Below are 17850 nucleotides of genomic sequence, written 5' to 3'. Positions count from 1 at the left end.
GTGCTGCTGGTGTGTAGCAAGAAAAGGGAGCATGACTGGAATGCCTGTATGCCATGCCAATCTGAGCTGTATTTTCAGTCCTGGGGGCCATTGCAGCCATTCATGGAGCACCCCCACAATTAGGGTTGTGCAAAGGAGAGCTTCAAGCCTCCATTGCACACCATCCTCTGACCTGCATTTGGTGAATTTTTGGCCCTACTGTGAGGGATCTACCTCACTGTGTGCAAACTGCCTTCATAGAGACTCAAACACTACTTCAGTTCTGATATCAAAGCCATATGAACTACCACTCTTCCCATCCCATACCTGTTCTCCATCTGTTTTATATCCTAAGGATCAAGAATACCAAGAAAACATCTTTAAAGAACCTCCAAAAATGCCTCAGCCAGTGAAAGTTTATTCTAGAAAAACCACACCTCGGATTCCCAAACAGAGCCAGTGGATTCCAAGAGGAGGGCTTGCAAAGCCAAAGAAAGCAGCTCAGAGTAAGAACCACAAAACTCTACTTGGTGGAAAACTGGCATCCTGTGAAAGCATCTGGTGAACTCCAAGAATAAAGGCATCTGGCCAACATATACCAGTCAGCTGTAGCATTTTTTCCCCTTATGACCTCCAGATGTCTGGATTTTTGTAATGAAGATAATGCTTTGAAATACACAAACCATTGATACACAGCTCAAACTGTGACCCATCCATTGTTCAGCATGCTGAACAAGTTGTAATGGAAGCAGTGAGTGCAAGCCACATTTTTAGCAGCTGCATGCTGTACATTCATTATATAAATCCACAATCTGAATGGCACCCTGCTACACTGCCTTGGTTTCAGCATGGTTGCAGGGCACTCTTTCCATTAATAAGTGCCCAAGTATTCATAGATAGTAAGGTCAGAAGGGACCATTATGATCATCTAGTCTGACCTCCTGCAACAACGCAGGCCACAGGATCTCACCCACCCACTCCGCAAAAAATCTCACCTCTCTCTGAGCTATTGAAGTCCTCAAATCATAGCTTAAAGACTTCAAGGAGCAGAGAATCCTCCAGCAAGTGACCTGTGCCCCATGCTACAGAGGAAGGCGAAAAACCTCCAGGGCCTCTTCCAGTCTGCCTTGGAGGAAAATTCCTTCCTGCCCCAAATATGGCGATCAGCTAAACCCTGAGCATATGGGCAAGATTTACCAGCCAGATACTACAGAAAATTCTTTCCTGGGTAACTCAGATCCCACCCCATCTAACATCCCATCAGGCCTATTTACCATGAATATTTAAAGATCAATTAATTACCAAAATCATGTTATCCCATCATACCATCTCCTCCATAAACTTATCGAGTTTAATCTTAAAGCCAAATAGATCTTTTGCCCCCACTGCTTCCCTTGGAAGGCTATTCCAAAACTTCACTCCTCTGATGGTTAGAAACCTTCATCTAATTTCAAGTTTAAACTTCCTGGTGGCCAGTTTATATCCATTTGTTCTTGTGTCCACATTGGTACTGAGCTTCAATAATTCCTCTCCCGTATTTATCCCTCTTTCATCTCACATTCAGATCAACCTGTGATAAAGTTGAAATGTGAAAGAACTGACTCAAATCAATCCCTAATTAGGACATTACTCCTGTCCTGGGGCCTACTACCTCAATGCAGTATTTCCAAGGAATTTGAGGAGGATCCAGACAATGATTTGCTTCATTTATGAAATATAGGGCCATCACCAATACAACTTTCGGGCTTATTTTAAATAACTACATGCAGCCAGTGAGATTGACAGGAGCAAGGAAATAATTGTAGGGTTCTATACTGCTTGAAAAGAAAGGGGTAGGTGACCAGGCTTTTTTAAAAATATCAACCCTCTAATACTGTAAAATAGATCTCTAGGAAAAATAGCTAAGATTGTCTTAGGACTGTTCCCTTGGGGATGTTGTGAAGGACTGCAGTACATCCTACTGAGGAACAATGCTACATCATAGTAACAGCATGTTAAATAGACAAGGTGTTCAGTCTGAAGTGTTCGCATAGCTAGAACTTAAGCTCTCTGGAAGAACTACTACTAAACTTGCTCTCTAGGAGCGTATTGATCTGCTTTTATCTTGCAGTGAAAGTAAAGGACAATGACCTCCTGCCTCTGCTCCTGGAAGAGTTTCCATACCTGCACATTTCCCACCACTCTTTGAACAAAATGTGGCAACAGCAGCTTGCACAGATGGAACAACTGAAGTCTGCTTCTGGCAAAGATAGATCAAGACTGAAACTCCAAAGTGAAGTGAGAACCTCTTGTTCAGTATGAACAGTCTCTTAGGCTTGACTGAGGGCAGTGCTGCTACACAACAGTACTGGACACAGGATGATTGCACTAAGCAATAAAACCCAACCAAGTGCATAGATACCGTGTAAGGTATTGGCATAACTTAGGGACTAGTTTGTATATGTTACCTTGGAATCTATCGATTCTGAAATCTGCTTTTCTTTAAAATGGAGACTACTTTAAGGAGGCTGGAGTAGTTTGGGACTGGTTCTCTAAGCACCAGGACTATCAAGATCTCAGCTCCCTGACTTAAAAACTGAGCAGGCCCACTGTCATGTTACAAGGATGTGGGGAAGCCCATTGCTTATATTACTGCAGATGCAAACTCTACAGATTCTCTATCCCAGCTCTTTCATCTTTCAGTATTTGAATAGGTTGTCCCATGGTCTTTATTGTACAAATATATGGTATATATTTGGGTCAAACTAGCACTCAGTCCCCAGCAGAGGTGGCTGTCTAAAGAAGAGCTACTCTGTAGAATAAAGAGGCACTCTTGAGTAGTTAAAGTAGGGGGACTGAATCAGGACACCTGGGTTCAGTTCCTGATCTTAACCACTCACTTGCATTTAACCTTCTATACTACTTTCTCTACAATAAAGATGAATACTTTTTTCACCTTTGTAAAGCACTTCGAATTCCTCTAAGTGCTATTACATACAAACCCTGTAGTTTAAAAGCTATTCTTGGCCTGCAGAATTTGCTAACTCATGGAATGGTTAATTCACCAGTGCTAAATGAATCTTTCCCCTTTCCTTTCTCTTAACCACTTGGGGCAGAGTACACTGAAGTATTTTTCCTCTGTTAAAAGTCCCATCACTGAGTGCCTATCCTGCAGAATTTATTAAAGCAATTACCTGTCATCTTTATCTCAAGGTGGAAGAAGCACTGAAGAAGCATGACCTCCTTGTTGACATCATAAAGAAAGATCAAGACCATAACAAGAGACTGGTATGTTCTTCTAAAGAGGATGCACACAGCATGAGACACTTTCATGGTGATACAGCCAAAATGATCCTACTGTTGGTCCACGGAAGCTGCTCCCTATTGCCTCCTGAGCAGCTATGGTATTGAAGACTTTACCTAGTCTGTTTGCTGTAGGTGGCCACTGAGGTCTTAGAATGACAGTGGGGTTGCTAAACATGCTGATGATTCACTATTTAAAGAAGCAGTTTGGTGCTTTAACGGGGAACAAATCCTGAGAATATGGAAGACTGAGAGGAACAGACCTCAGTCTCTCCTTGTGTGAGTTCAATCCTTGAAACACTAGTTTACCATAAGTGCTGATTCCTTAATTATACAGCACTGTGGATGGCACCATACTACAGTGATCTAATCCTAAATGTAGTGCAAGGTAGTAGAGTGGGGAGAATTTCCTTAATATTGATTTATTTACTAAAGCTTGCCATAAAACCCTGCCTTGACTCTTCCTCTGCAGGAAGCACTGGTGGTCTGATACCTGTTGATCTTTCTTTATTTAGCAAGAGTTTAAGCAACGCATATATCGGCAGAAGTTTGCTCAGAATAAAATGAGAGAGAAACGTCAGCAAATTGCTCGAGCCAAGAAGTACTATGAGGATTACCGCGTTCAGCTGCATGCAAAAATGATGCGGGCTAGGACAAGGGAAGAAAGGGTATGTGAGGGTGCTTTCTTCAAGTATGGCATTCTTGTTCTCCTAGGTGAGACTCCAGTATTGAGTGAGCATCTTTCCCCCTTTACTATGTAGTGTGGAGTTAGACTTCTGAGAAATCAAAGTGTTGGTACAAAGAGTTAGAGGCCAAGTAAACTAAACAACACAGGCCTTGGAGCTCCTAGCTCCTGCCTTCTAACTCTGGCTCTGATAGTTTTTCTGGCAGCAACCATCCTTGACCTTCTAGAAATTTAGAAGCTCTTGGCTCTACTCTTCTTAGAAGAAGGCAGGTGCAGGACTATACCTGCTGGTCAGCCAGGTCCTAGATGAAAGGATTGTTCTCTATGTTCTGCCACACACAGTAGAGCAGCCACCTCCCACCTAAACAAAAGCTGGAGATAACTTTCACTGTCAGGCAACAAAGGAAACTACTAGGCTTAGCCAAGGTTGAAAAGGAGGGTCCAGCATAGTAAAGGGTGGACATCAGAGAGAACTACCTGGGGAAAAAGGTTCTCTTCACAATGAGATCATAAAGCTGAGTTTAGAGGATGTTTCTATTAGTATCAAAAGTAAGGCCACTAATGTTCCTTTTAATTTTTTCCATCCATGTGTGGAATGAATTTTGTTATGCGCACCAATATCAAGGCGATGTGCATCACCAGGAGAAACAAAACTAGATAGAATATATATTTTTAAAAAGTTACCATAGGGATAATTACTCCAGCCAGGACAGGTTAGGCATTTTAGAACTCGCCACTCATAGAAATTTAAGTATAAGAGAAATAAAAATTATGAAATGCATAGACCAGTTAAACTAAAATAACAGCACTTTGAAAGAATAAAATTGCAGAGAATATATGTGCATTGCAGGAAGTAACAATAATACTATAAGTATGTGTTGGAAAGTGAGTGAAAGACACACATACATAGTTTGTGTGTGAGAGAGAGACCGATACACACTGCCCCTTTAAGTAGATCAGTACTCACCAGTCTTGAAGCCTATTTTGTTCAGACATAGCAGCAGTGGTCAGGAAGCTCCATCTGAGGTCCCACTCCTAAGCCCTGTCATGTCCTCCCCACCTCCTGCTCTGCAGAGATGGGGAACAGGGGTATGAGGGGAAGGGGATACCCTGACATCAGCCCCACACACACACACCCCCGCACAGCAAGCAGTAGGCTCCCAGGAGCACCTGGCCGGGGCTCCAAGGCAGAGGGTAGGAGCAGTGTGGCAATGGCACCTGAAGTGCACAGCACTTCATAGACTGCTGGGTGGCCATGCAGCTTAGAGGGAACTTAAAAGGCCACCTAAACTTTCCTTCTGAAAAATGACACCACTTCCCTCAGCCAGTTAGATCCTGTTTAATGTTAAACCCACTTCATTTATCTCATTTACTATTGTACATTCAACAGCTATGGGAGAGCAAGCTGAATTCTATTCCTACTCATGCATCAGCTCATTGCAATGATGGGGGCAAATGCTGCTGTCAGTTATACCTTTAACCCTGATGAACACAGTGATGTTGAGGTGTAACAGATTCTGCCCTCTGATTAGTGGTGATTTGAGGAGAGAACTGTGCCTCAAGTTGCAGTGAGAAGTGAGACCATCTTTGTCTGTGTAAACAGCAAACTTTATATACAATTGAGACAAACATAGAACTTCCCCTCCAATGTTTAGAAGACTTTTTTAGAAGGGCCTGTAGGGAAGGTGGAACATTAAAGTAGAATCTAGGGGGTTCTTGTAACTTCAAAGATCACTTCCTAAAGTTCTGTGGCTTATATGTGCAAGCTGGATCTACACTATACATAACCCCATGGCCTAGACGTAACCTACACTAGCAGAAGGGATTTTTCCTTCGGTTATACATTTTAAAACCTTAATTATTGGCAGATATTTAAGAATCTATTTGAAGAAGGCTTAGAAATTCAGAAGCAAAGGCTGCAGGAGCTGAGAACCTATAGTAAAGAAAAGCGTGCTGAGCAAAGAAGAGTACACCAGGATGAACTAGAGTCCATGGAGAACTACTACAAGGATCAGGTAGGCTGATTTGACTGCATCCAAGACAATCTATCCAGTTTTCAATCTTAAATTGGTAAATAACCTTTCATATCTTAATGAGTTCTAATTCAATGTTTTTACTCAGTTTTCAATGCTGGCAGAAGCTGTATCACAAGAACGTCAAGAAATCCAAGCCCGAGAGAAAGCACAAGTAAAAGTAGGTGTATTTAACTTCCAGTACAGACATGCCAAACACATGAAAAAAAACATAGAAATGGGCTTCTTGGCTAGTAGAGTGTGTGTGGGTTTTTTAATCAGCTCCTGGCAAGGGGGGTGGCAAGAGTCATGGGCGCATAGCGGGACCACCAGTCCCAGACTGGATGCTAGGGGGATCTAGTCAGTGTTGGACTTCTTGGGGATTGGCTTGTTTTGAAATGGGATTAGCTTGATTTTTAGCTTATTGTGAAAGTCAGGTGCATATTTACTGTGTGAAAGTTGGCAACTGTGTCCCAGTATGCAAGTGATTTCTTGTTTGGAGTGGTTTTGGTTAATCTCAATATTCTTTTTAAGACACTGCACAAAACAAAAAAGGAGTTAAGATCAAAGATGGAAAAGGAAATACAGCAGCTGCAGACTATGATAACTCAAAATGATGATGACTCCTTCTTCCAAGAGCTGGAAGCAGAACGACTGAAATCCAGACTTCAAATGGCTTCTTTTCAGTATAGCAAAAACTATTTCTTGTAAGGCATACAGACAATTAAATATCAATGCAGATTTTATGTCTGGCTAAGATACTGTTAGGGGCATGTTTGAGAATTGCCACAACCAGAAGGTGGTGGCTGGATGTTCTGTAAAATGTCTGTCTGGCTTACACTGTGAAAAGCATAGTGTTATAGGTGTAAGTGTCAGTAACAAGGACTTGAGTATTTTTAACATACCTTTTTAATAAAGTTAATTAGATGATTGTTTGAACTTAAAGGACCATTAGACTATTTCAAGCTACCATTCAGCCTTCAGAGCAAAGTTTTTAACCCAAGTATTGCTGAAGAACATAATCTGACCTACCTGTATATTGTACTTAGTACTCTCAACTTTCTAAAGGGCTGAATATGAAAATTCCTTCAGATCAGTGCTACATTTGGGCATTTTAGGCTGAATCACTGCCTTCTGAAAACTTGACTGCAAAGTATAATGATACTAGAAATGTGGAGGCAGCTCTTAAAGCTCCACTTGCTCAAATTCCTTGTGAGAGCAGGTCAGAATAAGGGTTTCACTTAACCTTTGACATATACATTTTAATGTACTGTGGTGGGGTGAGGTGGGGGGAGAAGCACTTCATCACACTGTGTACAGTGCTTATAGGATACATTTTACATATGATTTAACCAGGAATATATTGTTGTAGGGTTATGACTCTTAATAGCTTGTACTAAAGGAGATTGAGGACATGATTGGGCACAACTACTTTAAACAAGCTTGTTATCTTATTCTTAATCACTCACACTTCAAAATTTAGAACACTTTGCTAAAGTGGTAGAAGAACTTGCAGGCTTTTAATTACTTCCTAGAGAGAGCACATTAGTTTTACAGGGGTTCTCTATGCAATTTATTGCAGCAATCTGCTGCTAGTAGGTGGTACTTATTCCCACCATGAAGGTAGGTTATATCTACACTGGTCAAACCAGGTTAGCATTTGCACTTGGTTAAGGTAGACTGTAAACAAGCTGGTTTACTTCACTGACCTACTTAGAAACACAATGCAAGCATTTAGACCTAAAACCAACTTATCTTGTTACACTAACATTAGTCTATTTGAGAACAGGTAAGGAAGCAGTAGGTTTGACACTAGTTGGGTAAAGAAAGACATAATATACTTGCATTCATCATTCTCACTACAAAACTGATTCAGCTATCATGTTGAGGTAAGAGAGCTCCTCTGCCACCACACACTAACAGTACATTTAAGGCAAAGACCCTAAAGTTCACCCTGAATTTAACCTCTTGTACCTGTCTTCTGTAAAGCTGTCATTTACCTCTGCTACTCAAATACATATGCTAGTAGGCTAGGTGAAGGAATAAGCCATAAACGCACAGGTTCTAGTTGGAGCTCTGCTACAGTGTTATAGCCTTACAGCCAAAGTAACTAGGGATGTGAATGTACTTGAAAAATAACTGACACATTAAAGCAGTGTTAAGTCTCCTGCTGTTTAACAAAACTAGAAGTTTTAGATCCATGCCCTAGAATATACTCTTTTCACTAACCAGGACCCAAAGCACAATTTTCAGTAAAAGCCCTTACCTCAAGTTTAGTTTTCCCTATGTGATTAGCTGCTCAAACAGAGGTGGGCAAATTACAGCCCACAGGACCATCCTACCTGGCCTCTAAGCTCCCAGCCCCTCCCCTGCAGCTGCACAGCTTGTGCCTACCCACCTCCCAGGCTTTCCAATAACCCAGTCCTGGCACTCTGAGCAGCCTGGTAAGAGGGTGGGGTTGGATAGGGGCAGCAGGTCCCAGGGGGCAGTTGGATGAGATAGGCATGGGAGTCCCAGGGGGCCTGGAGGCAGGGCTGTGGATAGGGGCTAGGGCCCAGGGAGTAGGGGGGTTGGATAGGGGTAGGAGACCCAGGAGGGGGTAGTCAGGGCAGTCAGAGCAAAAAGTAGAAATAGGGACCAGGCCGGTTGGGGAGGCACAGCCTTCCCTACCCAGCCCTCCATACCATTTCGCAACCTCAATGCGGCCCTCAGGCCAAAAAGTTTGCCCACTCCTGTGCTAGAAGCAGAAATCTTTGGGATTTGCCTGTATAGGACTCTAGTACCTGTCACTCAACATTTTGGGCCTGGCTTTACAAGAGAAATAGAACTACTCAGTTGCAAGAGCATTCATGAGATTTACTCTCATGGATGTGGGGAAAAAGTTCACACTAGATTTGGTGGGAGAAAGAGAATTGCACCTTGACTGAAGCTTCTGCCAGCTTAAATAGTTTTTCTGGGAGCTGTAACCCTGTTAAAAAAAAATTCACAAAATCATTTTGAAACAGCTAATGCACTAAAAGAGACTAATACCCTGCCACCAGGGCTATAACTTAATGAGTTGGAATGAAGACAATGTATTGATTGATTTGTTTCACATTTATATATTTTCCTGCAAGGAGTTCTGTTCAGATTAGCTAAAGCCAGCAGGAAAGTCACCCCTTCACTGATCAAGAGAGATAAATTCCCCTTTGAGATATGTTGATATTTAAGTGGCTATTATTAAAAGCCACAGAGGGAGTTGGGAGAGACTAAGTACAATGGAACCTCAGAGTTATGAAGTTACCAATCAACCACACACCTTATCTGGAACCAGAAGTGTGCAATCAGGCAGCAGCTGAGATTTAAAACAAAACACAGCAAACACAGTACAGTACCGTGTTAAACTACTAAAAAAAATAAAGGGAAAGCACCATTTTTCTTCTGCATATTAAAGTTTCAAAACTGTATTAAGTCAATGTTCAGTTGTAAATTTTGAAAAGAACCACCATAATGTTTTGTTCAGAGTTATGAACAACCTCCATACTCTGAAGTATTTTCTACTGTATAAAAGAAAAACTGGCTACAGTATCCATTCCTGAATGCTGTTTTAAGGCCTCATACTTGCTATATATGCAAGTACATGTAGGAAGGCATCAGATTAGTTTCATACCCTGTAAAATATACTCTCCGCTATTGGAACTGACTCCCTGAACACCTCTAAAGTTACAAATGTAAGTCAAAGTAAAGCTTTAATTAAAAACTTTAAACGTTTTTAAACCATTGATGCTGTGACAGTGCAAACAGCATACAATTTATTGCTCAACTTCTGCATGGGTACATTAAGTTTTTAAAAACCATTTTATACAGATGTTTTGTTAAAGCTTATGTAACGGATGGCAATACAATGAATATCAATGCTAAAAACACTCTGTAATAAATATAATAGAAATGAGAAAATAAAACTCAGTTTGTGGAGGGGAAATTATACTTGAGTCTAAACTAATTACAGCTACAGAGAAAGCTTGGGATGTGATAGAGTTAAAAACCTACTATATAGTGTTAAATACAACAAATGGCACCTGTTAACTATATGGTGCAGTTTAAAATCTGAAGCAATGTGAGCATGCTACATTAAGCTGTATGATGCATACTTATGATATAGAAGCAAAGCTTTTACTTCCATCAATGCAGCCAGTTTAAACGCACCAGAAGTTTCATACAGATGTAGTGTTGTAGAACAAAAATACAAAAGGAAAACTTGTGTGCTCTGGACTCTAGTATAACAACAAAAAATGGTAAAAATAAATCAGTTTAGGGAAGCTGAATCTATGTGCAAAAAAATTAGAATACATACTGTACAAAGCACCATTACAAAACTCTTTACAGCGAGAAATTAAATCCTCTGAAACTCAACTACGTGCTGTATATTTGAAATCTACAAAATAGTCACTGTTCATAATTAAACATTCATAATGAAAAGCAACAGCATGAAACATGATGCAGCATTTCTCTAAAACAACTTTATGCAACTAAAGAATGGATAAAGTAAAACTCAGTAAGGACCAGCTGAAATAAATATTCACATTAATCATGGGGTGAAAGTCCAAGGTTCAATGCAACATAGGGCTTAGCACCTGTTTGAGGGAAAGTGGCTGACAGGATTTTGGAACTAAAAACTTTCATGGGTCAATACTTCTGCAAAATGTATCAGAAAACTTCTGGCCAGCTGGGGTGCTTTATTTAAAGCTCTTAGTTGTTATGAAGGTAAAAAGGCACTCCAGATACTTGATATATTCCTCATAACTGGTCAAATATGTAGAAATATTAATTTTGTCTATTCATGTCCATAGTATTTTAAGAAGTTAGATTTTACAATATTAAACTGGTGGTACTAGAGGGATTATCAACACCAAAATGCCTAGCAGGAAAGCAGTGCACCTACAGCTAAAGCTGCTGTGAAACGTCAAACATTGGGTTAGGGTTTTTTTGGTTTTGTTTTGTGTGCAAATTCCAGTAAACCCTTACATTGGACTCAACATCTCAAACCTATAGGAGGTTAGGATAGGGGCCAGCTACAGCTGTGTGTTCTGGCTGTTTAGTGTAGGGAGTAGACTACAGTGGGGAGGGAGATGCATACCTGAAGCAGCAGAGATCAGCAGAGGCTGGATGCCATCAAGAGACCTTGTACAGTGGCAGCTCAGAAGAGGCACTGAGCTGCAGCAGTCAAATCTGGGGATACAGTGTTTGTGCTCGGTATCCCCAGGCTGGGTCCTCTAGTGTAACAGATCTGCATTGCCCCTCCCTAAGGAGCAACTTGGATGAGGCCTTGTTCTGTTCATACACCACAGGGAAGAGCTGCTTGAAGGATCAGGGGAGTCACATGGGATGAGACTTGTCTGTGGAAAAAATCCCAGCCATACCTTGGCCAGGAACAGAACAGAAACAGCCATCTCCCCCAGAGAGTGGTGCTGTCAATAGACCATTCCTTCTGGATGAAGAATGTAGTGAGACTGTCTCAGCAGGCTTGCACACCAAGGCCTTGCCAGTCACTAATGAAGTTTCCAGCCTGTGAAGTGACAAAAGAACCCTGTCTCTAGAGAACAATCCATCTCACGACCCTCTGAGTTTGGGAAGGTCTCTTAGAGACAGTGTTACCACTCAACTTGAATGAGGTCAGCACAGAGCCGCAAGCCCTCCAAATGTGGAAAAAGGTCTGCCAGACTGCAAGCCCAGCTGCCAAAGTTGATCTCTTGGTTGCTTCAGGTGTGCATCAACAAGCAATTAACCTCTCCACTATGCATGAGCCCAGATTGGTATGTTTTGCTAGATGCTGCTTGTTCTAGCAATCATACTATTAAAGAAAATAAGTGAAAATGTGGATTTGGGCTACCAATGATGGTATGATCTCATTATGACTGCTCTCAAATAGACATACTATTAGGCTATTACCAGTCATTCTAATGAATACAGTCCATTATTAGCTTACGTGCTGTAGCAGTCAGATTTGGCAGAATGAATTTATATGTTGACATTCACAAACTACATAGAATAGACAAGACAAAAAAAAAATCACTAGTTCATTATATAACTTATGCTGCGAAAGGAAGTAGTTGTTTACATCCCATTGTCTTAGTAAGTTCAAGACTCGTTTCTCATCAATGTAAAAATAGTGCAGATTTCCGATGATTAATTATGATCCAAGCTTTAAAAAAACCCAACACCGATTAGAAAAATTTGAAATTCCCTCCAAATGTTGCTGCCCTCATTACTGTGCGAGAGGGCAGGCAAAATGCCAGTTGTATATTACCGATCATGCAGAAGAATGCTGCTAAAAAAATGTGCAGTGAGTAGCCTAACTTCTCCATACCCCAAAAAGACAGCATGCTGACCTCACAGTAGGATGCTCATTTGAACAGCCCAGGATTCCCTTCATTGGTAGTGCATTATGTTCCCATTTGAACTGACCAACCCACATTTTAACTCTTACATATATTTACTCTCATCCCTACAACCAGTGACAATATTGTGCTTTAACCACCTCATTTTCAAAGCACATCACATCGTGCGTGTTTGTTAACAGAAGAGCTTTTGCAATTTGAGTTAGTTACTTTTCCTTCGCTGTAAAACCCACATGACATGAGCAGCCAAACAAAGGTTAAATGTGGTTTACCTGATAAGTCTTTAAGCATCAACAAGTACAGAATGTGAATTGGCTGCATTTCAACATAAAAAGCTTTGGTTGATCAGATAGATACAGTGGGTTCTGAAACATGAACTGATGACCAGGCAGAAGGCTATCAACGTCACCTCATCAGCATGCTTTAAGAATTTTTTTTTAAAATGTAGCATTTGTTTTAAATTGAAAGCAAACCAAAAATACTCTTGACAATATCAACTTGTTACAAAAACGCTTGTTTAAAAAAAAAAAACCAAAATGACTAATGCTCTTTAAAAAAAGACTATTCCACATTTAACACAAAGTACTGTACCAAATGCAGTATTTCACTCAGACTAGGAATCTGACAACTGATAGAAACAGGACCCAGAACGTCATGTCTGTAATTCATGCTTGAAAAATATAAAAAGCCCAATTCTGGGTAACGTTTAAGTTGAACATATAATGCAGAATATAATATTTCACTATAAGAAAATGCAGTTAACATGTAAGTGGCTGTAATTAAAAAGGTTAAAGATTCTTTTAGCCAATTTTATGCAAAGTTAGAATAATCCAAAAAAATTTTTTTTTTTTTTTTTTTTGTAAAAATAGCAGGTATAGACGCTGTTCAGTATATTTACTTGGGCTGAAACGTGATTTGTACCGACTGCTGAAGTTGTGTCTTCTTGTCTGTGAGAATAGAAATCAGGTGGGCAAATAGAACAAATTACCTTTTACAAAAATAGTAGTAGTCTTTAAGTGTAGAATACTGCTTAACTGTCAAAATGTAGTAACAGTCAGCATTCTGTATGGTCAAGATATTAGTTTTTAATAGCAGCTGAATGGTTATATATATATGGCAATAGCCACAGAACCTATTTTCTTGAAGAAAAAAAAATTTCCAAAATTGTCCTTTCCCTCACAGTGTTCTTGAGTAAAAGAGGAAAAGCATTCCTGTATTTCAAGCATTTCTTGAGTCTTGGCTGAGGGGAGGGCTTTCTGGCTGACAGGAGTATAAATAGAATCTCAGGTAAGTCTGCAAAGGGTCATTCCACAGCAAACCCACATGTTTCTTCAATGGCGGTTAGCAGCTTCTCATACAGCTTGTCATAGCTTTCATAGGGAGGAATGTCTATTCGATTAAAGCTGTTAACAAAAAAACAAAAGCTCTTCAGAACAAGTTTCAACTCTACCGAGAAATCCAAGATGGACGCAGTTCTGTTGCACTACAACTGCATTTAACATTTTTGAAACACTTTGGTGATAAGATTGCAACTTCTTGTGTTATATCACTAAATTACATTATGATGGCCAACACAATGACATCGATATAAACAAAACCAGACTATTCCCTATTGCCATAATACATGGAATTCTTTACCAAGTAGAAAAATGATCAGGAGAGGAGAAATAAATGACAGTTGATAATCTAGATGTGCTGTATCAGTGGACGTGTCCATTTACCAAAACGCCAATATTTCCATGGAGGAGTGAAAACGTAACATGGTCTTACCAGGTATGAGCTTTCGGCAAGTTATTAGTGCTGGCATCAATCTGGTGTATTGTAAATAGCCTGGGCCCCGCAGCACCTGCAAATCCAGTAAAGATGAATTCTTTAGCACAACAATTTAACCCCCAAACTACTATCCTGTAACTGTTAAGAAGGCAGAGTGAGAAGTAAATAAGCAGGGGAGACAGACCAGCCATGTACTAAGGAAATGAAAACAGTATAATACTGTGGCAGGGAGGGAGAGAACACACAGAACAGCAAACGGAAAAGCTGTCTCTCCACATTTCCCCTTCAGACAGAAGTTTGGTTTTCTTCACACATGCAGAACACTAAGACTGTTTAAGCCAGGGAAAGATACACAAAAACTAACAGTACAAATGTAAATCTGTGTTGCACTAAAGTAATACAGTAGAGCCTGATCCACACACAGTTTTTATACAGGTATCACTATTTCAGGTAGGGGTGTGATTTTTTTAGAACACATACAACCCATAGCGTGGTCGAATTCATACCACTATAGCTGATTTCTCCTCATACCAGAATAATCTACATTGGTGTAAGCACATTTATACCTGTATAAGCAGCATCCACATCAGGGTCACATTTACAGGGGTATGATTTGTGACCAAGACAGCTGTGATTGCAAAAGCCCCTAGCATAGTATATTAGCAAAAGCACAAGTTATTACCTTACAGTAACTGGAATTACTAGAGATGTTTTGTCCCATGGATATTCCATCATAGGATCAAGTATCAGAGGGGGAGCCGTGTTAGTCTGTATCCACAAAAACAATGAGGAGTCCGGTGGCACCTTAAAGACGAACAGATTTATTTGGGCATAAGCTTTTGTGGGTAAAAAAACCACTTTATCTGAAGTGGGGGTTTTTACCCACGAAAGCTTATGCCCAAATAGATCTGTTCGTCTTTAAGGTGCCCCGGATTCCTCGTTCTTTCCATCATAGGCTGTGCATACGCCTGTGCACGCTTGATCAGTAAGTTTAGTTAGCAGTGCCTGTGGGTCTGGGCCTACACTCCACACATCCTTGTCATCTGGTGTGAGAGTATAGGGGGAGGGTGGACCCGCCCCTGCTCCAGTTCCTTTTCAGACTGGAAGCACAGGAAGACTCCACAGCAGAGAAGAAGAAAGGCAGGAGATGGAGCACCCATAGGGACAACACAGCTCAACTTCCAGTTACTGTTCAGGTAAGTAACCTCTCCTTTGAGTTATTGTCCCTATGGCTGCGCCACAGTAGGAGACTCCCAAGCAGTGTCTTGACATGGAGGTGGATCTCAGCACAGCTCTGAAGACAGTGCTGCTCTAGGTTGTCTCTGACCTGGAAGTAGATTGGCTAGCATAGTGCCCAGAGAACATGTGAACACAAGACCAGGTTGCTGCTCTGCAGTTGTCCATGATGGGTTTGTCTTTAAGAAGGGCTATAAAGGTGGACTGGGCCTGTTGGAATGAGAATGCATCAGAAACCCACTTACACAGTCTGAGCGGAAATTGGCTGTCCATTCTCTTGGCAAACGAGATCAAGACCCTGAAGGGAAAACCCTGAAATAGCTTGTTCTGCCTAGGTAAGAGGCAATGGCCCTTCTTACATCCAAGGTATGGAGGCTAGCTTCCTCTGTCAAGGAATGAGGCTTGGGGTAAAACACTGGTAGTCAGATGTCCTAAAGTGACATGGAATTCTAAAGAGACCTTAGGTAGGAAATGAGGATGGGGTGAAAGGTCACCTTGTCATGGCAAAATGTAAGTAGAGAGGGTCAGCCATGAGTGCTCTTAACTCCCCTACCTGTCTGGCAAAGTTACGGCTACTAGGAACAAAGTCCTGAAGACAGGTAGACAGCTGGGCTCATTAAGGCATTGAGAAGCAGATTAAGGTCCCATGATGGTGCAGACTCCTTAACATGATGAAACAGATAAAACAAACCCTTATGGAATGTGGCTGAGGCAGACATAGAAAATCCTTTGACTGATGGATGAAAGACTAATAGCAGCCAGGTAACCCATCATGGAGTTCAGTGATAACCCTGTATGTTTAAATTCAGCAAGTAACCAAGTATGTCTGTGAGGAGAGATTCAGAAGGGGATATGGATCGATGGGTACGCTAGATTTGGAAGTGCCTCCATTTTTGCAGGTAGATTTTCCTTGTACTTGGTTTCCTACTGCTCAGGAGTATGAACTGAACTTCGGGAGAGCAGCCCAATTCTATGCTTGAGAACTATCAAGGTGCAGAGATAAGAAACTGGGGTGCATTGTGGTGCCCGAGTCCAGTGTCAGGAGTTCTGTAAGAGGAAGGCAGAGAGACATTCACACAGAGATGAAGCAGCTCTAGGAATCACACTTGTCTTGACCAGGATGGTGCTATCAAGATGGAGAAACTGAAAGCTACAGCTTGTTCTCTTAAGTGCCTTGTTTCAATGGTGCCGGAGGGCAGGTATACAAGAGATTATGGGCAGGTCTTCACTACCCGCCAGATTGGCGGGTAGTGATCCATCTATCGGGGAACAATTTATCGTGTCTCGTCTAGACATGATAAATCGATCCCCGAATGCGCTCCCCATTGACTACGGAACTCCAGCTCGCGAGAGGCAGAAGCAAAGTTGACGGGAGAGCAGCAGTGGTCGACTTGCTGCCATCCTCACGGCCAGGTAAGCTATTCGCATAGCTGAAGTTGCGTATCTTAGGTCGACACCGCCCCCAGTGTAGACCAGGGCTATCAGGCTAAGGGAAGAACAGGGAGTTCCCTATGCAGTTGTGACTGTACCTCCTCCTTCCCACTCCACAAGCAGAATTGTTGGCATTTTGCACTGGCCCAGGAGAGAGTCCCAGGAGAGATCCAGCTCTGGAAGGCCCCAGGACTGGCAAATAAGCTGAAAGACCAAGTTGCTGAGTCCCCTCTCATGGTTTTGAAAGTGTCTGCTCAGAGAATTTGCAACAGCGTTTTGCAGGCCTGGAAGGTAGACTGTTGTCTGTGCAGTGGGATATGCACTAGTTCTGCAGTCTTAGTGATTCTGTGCATAAGGATTAGGATCTTGCTCCCCCTTGACAATTTATGTAGTTTATTCCCACTCTATTGTCCAGCATTACCTTGACTGAGTTGTCCTCCCAGTTGCAAAGAATGTATTGGCATGCGTAGTGAACTACACAGAGTTCAAAAAACGTTACTATGGAGAGATTCTTCTTGAGGAGTCCATTTACCCTGGGCTGCGGTGTCTTGGAGATGGGCAACCCAACCCAGCAGGGAGGCATATGTAGAGATGACCCTTGATGGGTGCAGCCATGAAAATGGAACTCCCACACTAACTGTGAAAGGATCCTTCTACCAGTTGATGGAGTCAAGAATGCTGTGGTAAGATCACTCACTTGGAAAGACTTTGTTGGGGGTTTTAACAGTCCATCAACAGGAGTAGTCTTGCATAGGATGTCACAAACATGTAGGCTGATGTGTGGCCTAAGAACTGCAGGCAAGCACTTGCTATGGATTGTGGGATCTACTGTAGCATGGAGATAAGGAAGGCCATTGGGGTTAACCTGTACATAGGTAAGTAGGTTGAGAAGTGTAGAGGGGCTCCACTGAAGTCTATGCTCTTTATCAGCACTAGAGTAGATTTTACCAACTCTAGACAAAGGCACAGGGAGGTGAAATGAGACATGGGCCTTGTTGGTCATTGGCTGGACCTTGAGGAAGGAGTGACCCTTGAGCCAACTCTCCAGATAGGGAAAGAGTCATTCCCCAATGAT

General features: G+C 41.6%; 2 protein-coding genes across 8 annotated transcripts in view; one reads left to right on the top strand and one right to left on the bottom strand.

Annotated features, from left to right (window-relative positions):
- CEP95 (centrosomal protein 95) overlaps positions 1–10324 on the top strand; it is a 31224-nt gene extending 20900 nt beyond the window's left edge. For 2 of the 3 annotated variants that reach the window (XM_073310777.1, XM_073310776.1), the window contains exons 16-22: positions 335–485; positions 2090–2256; positions 3172–3246; positions 3777–3929; positions 5815–5961; positions 6068–6139; positions 6493–10323. In XM_073310777.1, the coding sequence (XP_073166878.1) occupies positions 335–485; positions 2090–2256; positions 3172–3246; positions 3777–3929; positions 5815–5961; positions 6068–6139; positions 6493–6669 (942 nt within the window). In that variant the 3' untranslated portion in view covers positions 6670–10323. Of the gene's footprint in view, positions 1–334; positions 486–2089; positions 2257–3171; positions 3247–3776; positions 3930–5814; positions 5962–6067; positions 6140–6492 lie in introns of all 3 variants that reach the window. The other variant, XM_073310778.1, reaches the window with a different exon arrangement.
- SMURF2 (SMAD specific E3 ubiquitin protein ligase 2) overlaps positions 1–17850 on the bottom strand; it is a 124338-nt gene that overhangs the window by 11525 nt on the left and 94963 nt on the right. For 4 of the 5 annotated variants that reach the window (XM_073310779.1, XM_073310781.1, XM_073310780.1 and 1 more), the window contains 2 exons: positions 14106–14181; positions 9707–13738 (listed from right to left, as the gene is read on the bottom strand). In XM_073310779.1, the coding sequence (XP_073166880.1) occupies positions 13639–13738; positions 14106–14181 (176 nt within the window). In that variant the 3' untranslated portion in view covers positions 9707–13638. Of the gene's footprint in view, positions 1–9706; positions 13739–14105; positions 14182–17850 lie in introns of those variants that run through there. The other variant, XM_073310783.1, reaches the window with a different exon arrangement.

The sequence above is a fragment of the Lepidochelys kempii genome, chromosome 14, assembly GCF_965140265.1.
Source record: "Lepidochelys kempii isolate rLepKem1 chromosome 14, rLepKem1.hap2, whole genome shotgun sequence".
NCBI lineage: Eukaryota > Metazoa > Chordata > Testudines > Cheloniidae > Lepidochelys > Lepidochelys kempii.
The sequence above is the reverse complement of the archived record's forward strand: the minus strand, read 5'-3'. Positions and strand labels throughout refer to the sequence as shown.